General features: G+C 31.3%; 1 protein-coding gene across 12 annotated transcripts in view; it reads right to left on the bottom strand.

Moving 5' to 3' along the window:
* Positions 1–399: 399 nt before the first annotated feature.
* The window catches only part of LOC143231731 (uncharacterized), a 31410-nt gene continuing 16549 nt past the window's right edge, over positions 400–15260 (bottom strand). For 2 of the 12 annotated variants that reach the window (XM_076466347.1, XM_076466353.1), the window contains one exon: positions 12889–14654. In XM_076466347.1, coding sequence (XP_076322462.1) covers positions 14503–14654 — 152 coding nt within the window. In that variant the 3' untranslated portion in view covers positions 12889–14502. Of the gene's footprint in view, positions 5664–12888; positions 14655–15260 lie in introns of those variants that run through there. The other 10 variants (XR_013017139.1, XR_013017142.1, XR_013017137.1 and 7 more) reach the window with 10 other exon arrangements.

The following is a 15260-nucleotide window of genomic DNA, read 5'->3' as shown; positions in this document are numbered from 1 at the left end:
AATTATAACAGTGGCAGTCAAGTCCTACTATTTGAATAGAGTAGGCCCACAGTTGGAAGTGGGTTTTGTTGACCAGCTGCCTTCTTTTTAGTCTATTAGTTCAAAATTAGAAGTGGATAGTATACAGAGAGCCCTTGTATAACTTTTCACAAGTATCTAAAACAAATTCTATTTCATATTTCAAGTGCATTCACAAGTTACAAATAAAGTGAGTTGGAATGTTTACTGCTATAAAGTTTGAAATATGTTTTAAATTTCTAGCATTTTTATTTACAAAAAGTTATCAAGTTTGTTAGCATATTAAAGTATTTGTAACTGCCTAGCTTTGAATAAACTTTAAAAGACTTTGATACAAAAGATATTAAAATGTATTATTATCAAATTTTAATTTAGTCCAAAGGACTTGCAATGCTAAAATTGATGGTTTGATTCCTGACAAGAATGAAAGCATAGATAGACCATTGTGCTAAAAAGATAAACGTTTAGATTGAAAATCAGCTGTGCCATTGCCAATTTATGGTACAGTTAGAATTTCTTGTACAGTAAAATAATAAATATGATTTGTGTCATTTATTTTTTTTGTCTATATATGCATGATTTGATTAAAATTGTATCAGTCACATAAGGAATTGATACAAGGTGCATATAATGTCATACAAGCAATATGTAAACGACAGAGCTGTTAATGTGAAAATGCATGCCAACAATTCTTGTGGTGTTGCAACAAGTAGGAAGTTGTTGACATTCAGAACTTTAAAGTACAGGCAAGTTTACACTTAGATAGGCTAGACATGCAATATACTGTACTCAATATGGTTGGAAAAATAATGGCCCTTATAAAAAATAAATAAAAGCTTTTTTATTGAGGTGTAGCAGATAAGTCCAACTAGTGTTCAGGTGAGCAGACCACACATATGAGTACAAATTACCATCAATTTCTGAAACCATTTAACGCTTGCTTAGCAAAAGAATCAATGGGAAAGATATTTCACTAATTATTGATATGTCATTGCATAGTAAGTTGAAAATGTTTTGAACTGTGAAAGCTGGGATGGAGAAGTTTCTGTCAGTGATATAGGACTTAAAAAAACTTGAACCAGTAATATGGTTACAATCATGGAAGTTTGCACTGATAGCATCATATTACCAGTTGAAGCTTGGACTTATAACATGTCTGACATTTTAGTGGGGTTGGCCCTTTGCTAGAGCTCTGAATTTCAGAAATGGCAAGCTGAATCAAAGTGATACCACAAATTAGTCTTTGCACTTTGAGTTGTGTGTGTTAAAACAGTGACAGTCAATCTCTTAGTGTAGATGGTTGGTGGTAGGGTGCTTACTGGCTGTCATCACCCTAGTCAGTAGCTTAAAAATTAGGAATGATGGCAGATAGCTTTAGTAGCTTATCCATAAATACAAAAAATTGATTGCACCAAGGGTTAGATTTCAAAGAGTAGTCAAGGTATGTGGACTTGCTCCACTTGACCATTTCATAGGGTTGCTGGAACAGTTTATTTCAAAGGCATTTATTGAAAGCACACTCTCAAACACTAATCAACTATCTACCATATCAAATTTTTCATTCCTTCATAAAGTCTACACCAGAAAGCTTCCCACTATTAAGGTCTAATGCATAGTTAGTTTATTTATTAGTGTAATTTCTCTGTTATGGAATAAGATATCTAATAAAGCTCCCAACAATTAAACACATGTATCTTTTAAAAAATATATACTGAAACATGTTCAGTGTATGAGACTGTTTGCTCAGGATTTTTTCTTTATTTCTTTTATCCTGTACATTAAGTTATTTAGTATTTTATTGTAATTTTGAGACTGGGAACAGTTTCATTTTTAAGACTGTGTACAAATAAATCATTACTTTATTAAAAATAAAACATTACACAAGCACTTATGAATTTTAATAAGTTTCTCATGGTATGCTAATACAAACGAGTGTTTTGAGCCTACACCCTCATATAATGCTTTTTTACATTCAAATATATTTTAATGTTTGGAAAGGAATACATCCATGACCAAAATGACTTAATACTTTTCTTAACGCGTACCTTATACTAATGTATCTGAGGACAACTGGTATGGGTATTAAAACTGTTATTAAAATAAAGTAGAGAACAATGGTTCGACCTTAAGTCATCTTCAGGTTAACATACCTTATACTGATCCATAACTGATAAAAATGTGATAATCTCAAACAGTAAATCAGTTTTCAAAAGTTCAGTAAAGGAACAAAAAACATGCCTTTTCTTAAGAATTAGTGGGTAGAGTATTAATGGAGTATTTACACCACAATATAGTTCTTATCTCACTATTCATGTTGTTCCACTGCTTTCCAATGTAGTATAAACATATAAGTATCAGCAACATCTGGAAATATTAAATAGAGAAGAAACTGAAGACAATTAAACACAGGTGCACAAATAAAAAAAAATATTGCTTAGGTAGAAATTTATCGAGGTTGGTCGGCAGCTACATCTTGTATCATAAGCCAGTTTTTAGCTACTGAAGCATCACTAAGTCTGTTTACCTAAGATATAAACAAGTGTAAAAGTCCTGATATATTACATTATAAAGTAGAAATGAAAGTTCTTAATGCAATACACCCCATAATTCCATACTACATACATCATTAACCGTTCTTGCTGTACGTTCAAGGGAGGTAAATTTCATCTCATGTGAGCAAGTACAAGTACCTATACCACCCCGTGGAAATGAGCATGACCTACTCCACCACACAAATAGATTGAAGCAAGTGCAAGCCTTCACAAAGTGTTTGTTATGGTACGCAATTTGGTTGAAGCTAGCGACTAGGGCAAATTTATGACCTTTCACTTCCAGCTTAAAATGACACCAACTAACTGGAGTTACTAGATGAAAATCTGGTTATTGAAGGGCTGTACCATACTGAGTGAGTGGCAAGAGGGATAGCCAGAGTAGATTAAGACATAGTTAGTAACAGTGGTACTTTCAACTGAAAATGTACTATATAAAGATGAAAAGCCATCCACACAAGTATCTTGGCTATTGCAGTACTGATCAACAATCAACTTGTATGAAATGACAGGGTTTTCTGCAACAACAAACAAGTTTGTCTTTTTTTAAAATACTACAGCCATATCTCTCTCTCTCTCTATCTATATACATAGTAGATAATGTGTTACTTTGGACATATGATAAGTAATAAAATAGAACCTTATATATGCATGCCCCACTGTTGGCACACTCAAGTCCTGATTATTGGCTGAAATTCCTCATTATATTTGTTTGGTTGCCAAGGAGATACACTAATGCAACTTCACCACATTTTGTCCAATTGGAATTCTTGACTACAACTGTATAATAACCCGTGAAACATTTCAGTTACGATATTGCCCAAATTAAATATGTTTTGGCTCAGCAAACTAACAAAAATCAGGAAGGTAGTCCAAAGAGAAAATTAAAAATTCATAATAAAATTTACTGCTTCAATAATTAATAACTTGCAGGATCATACAGTTGACCAAGTTAGGAACGTGTTTTCAAGAATCAGTTATTTCACATTTCAGTATATAAGGATTTATCAAGAACATTTCAACATAATTTAAAAATAGATAATCATTATCTATACATACAATGTTACTAGGTTATAATTAGCTTTTTTAAAAAAACGTTTATGAAACATTTATTTAGATATAATTTTGAGATGAAAAATTAATCATTATATCCTACCATATGACTGGCACTCACCTTGTTTTGTCATATAACAAAATATGGTTATTTCACACAATTCAATCACCAAGTAGGTCACAGATAAAGCAAGATTATTTCCACTATTGTAGAAGTGTTCTAAGTTAAAACATTAGTAGGGCCTCAGTCCCATCACTACATTGTTCTAAGTTAAAACATCAGTAGGGCCTCAGTCCCATCACTACATTGTTCTAAGTTAAAACATCAGTAGGGTCTCAGTCCCATCACTACATTGTCCTAAGTTAAAACATCAGTACGGTCTTGGTCCCATCACTACATTGTCCTAAGTTAAAACATCAGTACAGTCTTGGTCCCATCACTACATTGTCCTAAGTTAAAACATCAGTAGGGCCTCAGTCCCATCACTACAGTGTTCTAAGTTAAAACATCAGTACGGTCTTGATCCCATCACTACATTGTTCTAAGTTAAAACATCAGTAGGGCCTCAGGTCCATCACTAGTGTTCTAAGTTAAAACATCAGTATGGTCTTGGTCCCGTCACTATATTGTTCTAAGTTAAAACATCAGTAGGGCCTCAGTTCCATCACTACAGTGTTCCAAGTTAAAACATCAGTAGGGCCTCAGTTCCATCACTACAGTGTTCTAAGTTAAAACATTAGTACGGTCTTGATCCCATCACTACATTATTCTAAGTTAAAACATCAGTAGGGCCTCAGTTCCATCACTACAGTGTTCCAAGTTAAAACATCAGTGGGGCCTCAGTTCCCATCACTACAGTGTTCCAAGTTAAAACATAAGTACGGTCTTGGTCCCATCCCTATAGTTTTCTAAGTTAAAACATCAGTAGGGTCTTGGTCCCATCACTACAATGTTCTAAGTTAAAACATCAGTAGGGCTTCAGTCCCATCACTACAATGTTCCAAGTTAAAACATCAGTACGGTCTTGGTCCCATCCCTATAGTTTTCTAAGTTAAAACATCAGTAGGGCCTCAGTCCCATCCCTACAGTGTTCTAAGTTAAAACATCAGTAGGGCCTCAGTCCCATCATGAACCTCAGAGGTTTGTTTGGTGCTGAGTTAACAGCTACAGTTTTGCTGCTTCAGATTTTTTCTTCTACTCAAGAGAATACTTTGACGTATTTCAAATCATGAAACTGCTTCCATCAGAAAGGAGACATCCCTGATGCCTGTATTTTGTGATATGGTCTCATCTGCTGCTTCTCAATAGTCATATTAACTCATCATGATTGATGGAAGAAACTCTCAAATTACTTTGCATGCAATCTCTTTAGATCTTACATGTGAGTTGTTATCTTCTTAAGAAAACCCTGTATTCTAGCCCTAACCCTGATCCTATGGATTGTTTAATTCTCTACAGAGCTGATTCTCTGGTGCAATTCTGTGACACACGTCTCATTCATAAAATTGCTCATTATTCAAGTGTCTATAAATCATCTAGACTTTGCAGAAGATATTGCACTATCTGTCCCTGTTCTAAACAGAAGTTTGACTAACAAATTTGAGAAAGCAGTCTTTTAGATGAGAAGGAATGCAAAGACAGTACATATAAATAGCTATGTTCATTACCAGGTTGAATTGTTTTAAATATGATCTAAGAAGGTCACATGGTTTGATCAGGAGTTAATATCAAATGGTACCTTTAAATACTGAAAACTCACTATGCAGAACGAGATTATTTCACTGCACAGAAAGCACAATATTTAAATTTTATATAAACATCATCAATAAAAGGTTGAAGGTTCAAGTAAACAGAAAATTTTAATTTTATATTTATGTTTCATTTGTAAATGATAATATTTCAAATAACACTGTTATGTTTAGTACTCACAGCTTCCATACGTGGCACAGCAGTACGTCTGCAGACTAACAGCGTTAAAAGTTGGGTTTTGATACCCATGGTGGCCAGAGCACCAATAGCCCTTTGGGCAGCTTTGTGTTCAACTACAAACAAACACAATTTATTAGATACCACAAAATTTGTTCTATTTTACAAGGTTTTATTAAAGGAACTAACAGACTCGGTTTTATTTTTCAAAAACAAGGTTATTTATTAAATATCTCGAACAACACGTTTATTCAACTGTGCAATAAATTCACCAATCTTCTTGCTACTTACTATGGGATTAATTATTTTAAACAATATCACAATCTTTTCAATATTGTCTGATACACATTGTAATTTCATAACTATCTTTCTGAAGTAATAATGAAAAAGATTAGTCTGGGTACACCACATCAGTTGTGCTTTACACTGTAATATCAGCCTTTTAACAGACTAATAGTTCCTTAAATAGTACAGCATCATCTCACTAGTTACACTTTTCCCTGCCTATTATTACTGAACACAAAGTTACACAATGGGGTACCTATGCTGTGCTCACCATAGGTATCAAAACCAAATGTCTTCAGAGTTACTGCTGAGTCCCTGGGAGCTGTGATTTTTATATTTATTATTTCTTTACGTGTTTATTGTTAATGCGATCTCTTTTAGACCTTATTGCCACTTATATATTTTAGCTAAATGTTCAAGAGTTGAGTGGTATTTGCTACTTTCAACTGACTGACCACATGTGTATTCAGAACAATTAAAGTTGGATTAGTTAAACATAGCTTACAATATGTTTAATTAGTTTTCTACCTATTGCAATCAACTGGAGTATTTTAGTTAGAGAATTTCATGATATTATAAAAAGACATAGGTTCAAGAAGCCTTGACAGAAATGATATAGAAACCTTATAACCCAAGCACTTTCGATAGGTGGACCTTTTTTCTTCAGGGGCAAATGGGGAGTTTGCCCTTGAAGAAGGATCCACCTTTTGAAAGTACTTGGGCTATAGGATTTCTATTTCATAAATTATAAGATTATTATTTTTGTTTTTTTTCAAAATGTGTGGTGCATACTGGAGAGATGTTTACATTTTTTTGAGGTGGGTAGAAAAAAATGACCTTTATTCTACAGATAATTAAAGACGTAATTTTTATTTTAATCAATGTTTCACATTTCCAGCTTCATCATAGTTACTACAGGCTACTGTTTGATATTAGAATATTTATTAAATTATACAACTGCTTGTAATGTTACATTTATCAAGTTTGCTGGAACATCGATCTAATAATGTATATTATTCTTATTGTTTCACAATTGTTTTAATATTATAATACAGGTCTCCATGATCCACCACCCCAATGACTAGGAACTGGTACATTGCAAGGACTCTCATGATATGCTAGAAGAAAGGAGAGACAAATGTATTTGAGGATTGCACAACCAGAAAATATGGGTAACCAAGATACCTTATTTTGAAAAGCAGAGTTACCACGTCAATAAAATCAACCAACAAACACTTGGCAGCATCCGGAAATGTACATCAGGTCCACAGCTGGATGAGCCTCAATGCCCCAATAGCATCACAGATGAACAGAAGTCTCTATTTGCTTTATTCATGAGTATAAGTCTGGGATGAACATATTTATGAGACAAAATACCACCAGTGAGAGCTACTAACAGTTCTATGAAACACACTGTCTTTATGGTATGTACAACTTAATCCTGTGATGTATTCAGCATAGATGATAACTGAACAGACACAACAAACATCTGTCACCATCTGGAAGTGTAAGAAGAGCTACAACATAACTGACATTGAGCAGGATCATAGAAGTGAATAGTGCAGATTTTGAAAAAAAAAAGTATACCTGGTCAAGCACCACTCACTGCAAGGTTGGATCTACAATACACTAGCACAAACGCCTCTGTAAATAAAATAAGAAAAACATAGTAGAGAAAAACTGAGTCTGTAGTGTAAAGAAACATTTCAACAAACTTGCAAGCAAAAACAATCATGCCTGTACAGTACTACTACAAATCAAGAAGTGAGTAATAAGTGCATATATGGAAAGGGCATTGGTTATAGTAGGTTTGAGTTACTAATGAAGAGCTGGTATATAATCATTTCCAGATGTGGGAGGTGGCAGGCTTCTGGGAACCACTGAAAACTTGCACTGATAGAGGGCAGTTTGATTTGAGAAAAGCTGTTTTGTGAGAGGAAGTAAGGTATTGTATCAGAATATAAAATTAATGAAAACAACATATTTTATAATCATTTTAAAAACACATAGAAATGGATGCTGCTAAGAAAGAAAATGTTAAAGTTGAAAGGATACAAGGTTTACTTTCTTTATTTTAATTTTGTAAAAGCTACACGAGGGCTATCTGCACTAGTCTTCCCTAATTTAGCAGTGTAAAACAAGAGGAAAGTCAGCTAGTCATCACCACCCACCACCAAATAGTGGGATTGACCATCACATTATAATGCCTCCATGGCTGAAAGGGCGAGCATGTTTGGTGCAACGAGGATTAGAACCAGTAACCCTCAGATTACAAGTTGAGCTCTTCAACCATCTGGCCATGCCAGGCCACAAAGTTTACTAGCAGTAATAAAAAATTTTATGACTGTGTGATAGTCCAGAGTATACAAGTGTTAAACTAAAAGAAACAGTGTAAAGTGTACTATTAGTATGATGGACTGTTTTTGAGTGGCTATTTAGTTACATCTACCACCCATTGTTTCTGTTTGTTTTTGGACTTTTTTCATCAATAAGTATAGCTTCCACGCATTTTCTTCCTTTACAATCTTTCGTTTTGTTATAAAACCTTTAAATGGTTCCTAAAACCATAAACAAAATTTACTTCTGAGACTCATAGTGTCTCTGAGAGAGAGACCAAGGTCAACTATTCAAACTGTCTAAAGTATGTTCCATCGTGCTTATACAATACAAAAGACTCCTTACAAACGATACACTCTTCTACACAAACAATATGTTGTGACTCCATTTTATTTTTCCTTAGATGTAATCACCTTGTACTCATCCACACTCATAGATGGTGTCATTAAGTTCAGATTTTCACTTAATCAATACAGTTTTTTAGAAAATATCACATTAAAAATAATATGCATAATGGTTGATTTTATCCTGTACAACAGTCATTTTAAATTTTTGTGACACTTTTATAAATAAACAAAAGGAGTAGCAATGGGTAACAGAAAAACAATTACATTTGCAATAATATTTGTGCAAGCAATAAAAACCAATGTCTTTGACACATAGAGATAAATGAAAAAGGTTTAACACCAGAAGTGTGGTATACATACAATGATGAGAATCATGAAAAAAAAAACACTACAGCAGTTTTATTATCTCCCATGGTGTATAGTTAATATTATAAATATGATATAAGAATAATAACGAAACAACAATAATAATCAATACTTTATTACACATACATTACAGCAGACTCATGAAATAGAACATTTCAAGCAGTTTCATAATTTATCAAATATTTATTATCACTGACCCTGATGAAGTCATAACAGCAAAACATTGGTTAAAATAAAACTTATTTGATAATTATCTGGAGTATAAAGGTAATTTTTATAACCTTTTTATCAAAATTAGTATATTTTTTTCATTTCAGTACTTTGTTATTAATTTATTTTTCAAATTTGTTAGCATTATTTTTGTTCCTGTACTTGTACTGTCCATTGAGGTAACTCTCTACACCTAAACAATAACATGTGTTGTATTAATTTACTTGTAACTCTCTACACAATAACATGTGTTGTATTAATTTACTTGTAACTCTCTACACTTAAACAATAACGTGTTGTATTAATTTACTTGTAACTCTCTACACCTAAACAATAACGTGTTGTATTAATTTACTTGTAACTCTCTACACCTAATCAATAACGTGCTGTATTAATTTACTTGTAACTCTCTACACAATAACGTGTGTTGTATTAATTTACTTGTAACTCTCTACACTTAAACAATAACGTGTTGTATTAATTTACTTGTAACTCTCTACACAATAACATGTGTTGTATTAATTTACTTGTAACTCTCTACACTTAAACAATAACGTGTTGTATTAATTTAGTTGTAACTCTCTACACAATAACGTGTTGTATTAATTTACTTGTAACTCTCTACACTTAAACAATAATGTGTTGTATTAATTTACTTGTAACTCTCTACACAATAACATGTGTTGTATTAATTTACTTCAAATATTTTTAAACTTACACCAATGGGGCTATTTTAATGCATTTTAATAGGTCACAAGATATCGTTTGGGAAGATTAGATACAAGTTTGTTTATACTGATTAGTCTGTCTTATGTGTTGTATTATATATATAAGCAAAAAATGTCACACTAATTGGAAAGATTCCAGAGCACAAACTGTAAAACAGCATTACTTAATTTACTTTAACTTAAAACAAACTAATATAATTAGTCAGATATTTGGATTTGCCATTTTTAATACAGTTGTTCCTTGTGATTTTGTTTGCTTAACTTTATCAAAATGCATTAATTTTCAGTAAAATATATATATATATTCATCATATTTTATTTACTATCATGACTTTTTGAATTTTCAGTGTATTACCTGGATTTAAGACTAGCTCAAATGTGCTAAGGTAACAAAAACTTATTGGATATCATGGGGATTCATAATGAGATAACAACACCACCAAGTATATCCAAGTGAAGAATAAACACATCCTAATAATTACAAGATTCACGACTCTTTGTACTTCTAGTTAGAATAGTATATTAAATTACACATTAATGAGTTAATTTTTATTTAGATCTATGAAAGTAGCTTGCTTTGCTCTGAATATAATGATAATTCTTTTCAACAATTTATTTGGGCTGTGCCAAAAGATTGTGGTTTCTTTCAACTTGCTATTTATGTAATTTTAAAGGTGTATCACACATTACAACCCAATATTTAGGCTATCTAAGAAAAGTATAACTCTTTCATTCCAGCCTATAGACAGTTTGGTTAAATATGAACTTTTTTATTCTAATCTTTATACTATTTAGCAGAATACAATATTTTACATTCCAGAATTTATACTGTACAGTTAAACACCATCCCTTTTCTCCAGTATTTATACTGTTCAGTTAAACACCATCCCTTTCTTCCCAGTATTTATACTGTTCAGTTAAACACCATCCCTTTCTTCCCAGTATTTATACTGTTCAGTTAAACACCATCCCTTTCTTCCCAGTATTTATACTGTTCAGTTAAACACCATCCCTTTCTTCCCAGTATTTATACTGTTCAGTTAAACACCATCCCTTTCTTCCCAGTATTTATACTGTTCAGTTAAACACCATCCCTTTCTTCCCAGTGTTTATACTGTTCAGTTAAACACCATCCCTTTCTTCCCAGTATTTATACTGTTCAGTTAAACACCACCCCTTTCTTCCCAGTATTTATACTGTTCAGTTAAACACCACCCCTTTCTTCCCAGTATTTATACTGTTCAGTTAAACACCACCCCTTTCTTCCCAGTATTTATACTGTTCAGTTAAATATAATATTTTTAATCTTCATCATTTGGATTTTCCAGAAAAATATTATTTTTTCAATACATTTAAAATGTCACTATATTAATAGGCAAAATCATCATAAACCAAACCTTTTTAAACTTTGTTGTAAATATTAGGTAAAATGAAGTTAAATTTAAGTACAGAGAAAGCCACTTTAATTTGTATCATTTCTATTAAGCTACATATAGTAGTTTCTCAGAACTATTTTATGTAAAGTTAAATTTTAAATAAACATATACTCGAAAACTTCTATTTAAGTAAAATGAAAACAGTATAATACATTACTGATAATTATGAACACAGTATAATACATTACTGATAATTATGAACACAGTATAATACATTACTGATATTTATGAACGCAGTATAACACATTACTGATAATTATGAACGCAGTATAACACATTACTGATAATTATGAACGCAGTATAACACATTACTGATAATTATGAACGCAGTATAACACATTACTGTTAATTGTGAACGCAGTATAACACAACTGATAATTATGAACGCAGTATAACACAACTGATAATTATGAACGCAGTATAACACACGACTGATAATTATGAACGCAGTATAACACACGACTGATAATTATGAACGCAGTATAACACACGACTGATAATTATGAACGCAGTATAACACACGACTGATAATTATGAACGCAGTATAACACACGACTGATAATTATGAACGCAGTATAACACACGACTGATAATTATGAACACAGTATAACACATTACTGATAATTATGAACGCAGTATAACACATTACTGATAATTATGAATGCAGTATAACACATTACTGATAATTATGAACGCAGTATAACACATTACTGATAATTATGAATGCAGTATAACACATTACTGATAATTATGAACGCAGTATAACACATTACTGATAATTATGAATGCAGTATAACGCATTACTGATAATTATGAATGCAGTATAACACATTACTGATAATTATGAACACATTATAACACATTACTGATAATTATGAATGCAGTATAACACATTACTGATAATTATGAGCACAGTATAACACATTACTGATAATTATGAACGCAGTATAACACATTACTGATAATTATGAACGCAGTATAACACATTACTGATAATTATGAACGCAGTATAACACATTACTGATAATGCAGTATTATGATAATTATGAATGCAGTATAACACATTACTGATAATTATGAACGCAGTATAACACATTACTGATAATTATGAACGCAGTATAACACGACTGATTATTATGAATGCAGTATAACACATTACTGATAATTATGAGCACAGTATAATACATTACTGATAATTATGAACACAGTATAATACATTACTAATAATTATGAACACAGTATAATACATTACTGATAATTATGAACGCAGTATAACACATTACTGATAATTATGAATGCAGTATAATACATTACTGATAATTATGAACACAGTATAATACATTACTGATAATTATGCAGTAAGCTTGAGGAAATTCATTGTTGGCATCTATTTTTCTATAATAGTTAATACTAGTAGAGATATGGGTCACAAATATACATTTTGGCACAATAGAAGTCATCTTTAACTAAGAGAGTTTCATATTTCTAATGAAATGCTTTTCCATTAAATTGGGTTGTCGCCTTCCAATGTTAGTGATACAATAAATTTATGAAAGTTTAAATTTTGTGTGGTTTTTAATTCTTTTCTTTCAAAATTGTAAGTTAATTAACTACATTTAGCCATACAGCTGACACTTAAGTACAAATTTATTAGAGACATCATAATAAAACATTTTTGTACACTTATAAGAATACTGCAATAAATGTTAACAAGTTCTACAAACAACAAGAAGATTTTCTTTGATACACATACTTACTTCTGTGATATACAGAAGTAAGTCAGACGGTTTTCTACAAACTGAGAATGGCTAACTAATTCAAAGCAATTTGCTAACATTTTTTTTTGTTTTTTGCAAGCATGGTTGCAAACTATCCTGAACATTTAAACATTTTACATATAAAATGACAGATGTATTCCACTGTAGTCTTTAATTATTTTGAAGTTATAACAATAATCTTAAATCCTATACGTTGCAAAGTTAATTTTTTAAATATTTTTTCCATAATAAATATACAAAAGTAATCAGAGTATTCATGAAGAAAAAAGCAAGTTAAAAAGAAACACACACAAGGTATTTGTGTGACATTTCAACTTTGATCCAGAGCACAATAATATCGTCACTTGAACAAAGTAACTTTTGGAAATCCTCAAATGGTTTTATAAAAAGTTAATAAATGTAATAAAAATGGCAGTGAACATTTGGAATTAGATTCAACATATATATGTTCATTGTAATTGACACAAAAGATAAATTATTTATTATACTTTCATTCAAAATTAATTATAGTCTGAAATTGATATTTTATACTATTTAAAATGCACAGCATTACACAAAATAATAACACCTGAAAAAAACGATTTTGATAATTCAAAACCTTAAGAGCACAACAATTCTTTTTAATGAAGGTAAGTTGAATAATTAATTCAGCCCTTAAAAGTACAGATTATTAAATGAACCAAATATTTATATCAAATAATGTTTTCATAGAAGTTAGTTACCAATTGTATTAAAAGTTTTTCTAGTTTACAATAAACATCAAATACTTTAATTGATGTAATTCTTTAAAATTCAAAAACATTGAGTCAAACTGACGAATGAATGAGAATTGTTTTTAACTCATAATTTGTATCATTTCTATTAAGTTACATATAGTAGTTTCTCAAAACTGTCTATTTTATGTAAAGTTAAATTTTAAACAAACACATACTTCAAAATTTCTATTTAAGTAAAATGAAAGCAGTATAATACGTTACTGACAATTAAGCTGCAAGCTTCAAGAGCATTATTTCAGGATATGTACACTAGTGGAAGAACAGACTGTCTCTCCTTCAAACTATTACTTTCCTAAGTAACAGTCAAAACACAGTTCTCACTTCATAAAGAACTAGGCTTTGTTACTGAACAATGAAAAAAAAAAATCAATAATTATTAACAGGTGATATAAAATTATGTTTTTAATATAACGTTAATGACTATCATATAGTTGACACATAATTATTTACACTATACATAAGCTTCTGAATTGCTGCTACACATACAGCTGTTTAATGAACTGATTTGCAAACACAGATAACAATAAACCACCTGTGAAAAATCAAACATTTCAGTTGAAATATTAAAATCTCTAGTACACCAAAACAGAAATTCAGAGATCTACATCTATATTACAAACCTGCTTTATTACCTGAAAGATTACCATTCTAGAAAATTCTTACATGGAAATATTGCTTTTCTTCTTGTACTTTCATTTACACCAACCAATTTTCACTTGGCTGTCCAGTTGGTAATTTAGCAAGACAGGATCCAGACATTCGCATCTCAGGAGTAAGGAGATAATTTGTTGCCTGCTGCTGACCAGGCATGGGGGAGATAAAAGATCCATCTGCAAGTATAAAACTGAAACTTTGTTTGTCTATTTTACAAGTGTCTATTCTCAAGAAATGTAAGAAAAGAATTTGTTCATCTTAAAGTACTGATAAATATATGAAAATAAGTATACATTGTAAAACAGTGTAGAACTACAATAGAGGTTTAAGTTCATTTAAGTTTTGCTGAATTAAAAAAAGCCATGAACTTTAGCGTGTACAAAAGAACCTATAACTGGTGCAAGAAATAATAAAACATAATATTGTTTCATATTTTTCACCTGTCAGTCCATTCATGTTTTTAATTATATAAATTAACTGACAATAGCATAATGAGTCAGTCAATTATGCTCACAACATTTAACTTTAAGATGGGTATTTGTAATTCTGTTAAGAATGCTGAGGTTCTACAGAAAACACTGGAGGAGCTGACAAGTTAGACGAAGAGGTAGCAAACAGTCTTGAATCCTCGTAAGATCATTTCTGTTTTCATAATTTGTTTTCACATAATATATATAGAAACCCACTCAACGGCATGACACAAGAAATGAACCTTGACATAATGATAGATAAATCACTCAAATTATCAAGGAAGTGTCTCACTGGGACTCTTAAAAGCTGAGAGATTTCATTTATT

This window comes from Tachypleus tridentatus, chromosome 11 (assembly GCF_004210375.1).
Source record: "Tachypleus tridentatus isolate NWPU-2018 chromosome 11, ASM421037v1, whole genome shotgun sequence".
NCBI lineage: Eukaryota > Metazoa > Arthropoda > Merostomata > Xiphosura > Limulidae > Tachypleus > Tachypleus tridentatus.
Note: the sequence above shows the minus strand (reverse complement) of the source record. Positions and strands in the feature narration are given on the sequence as shown.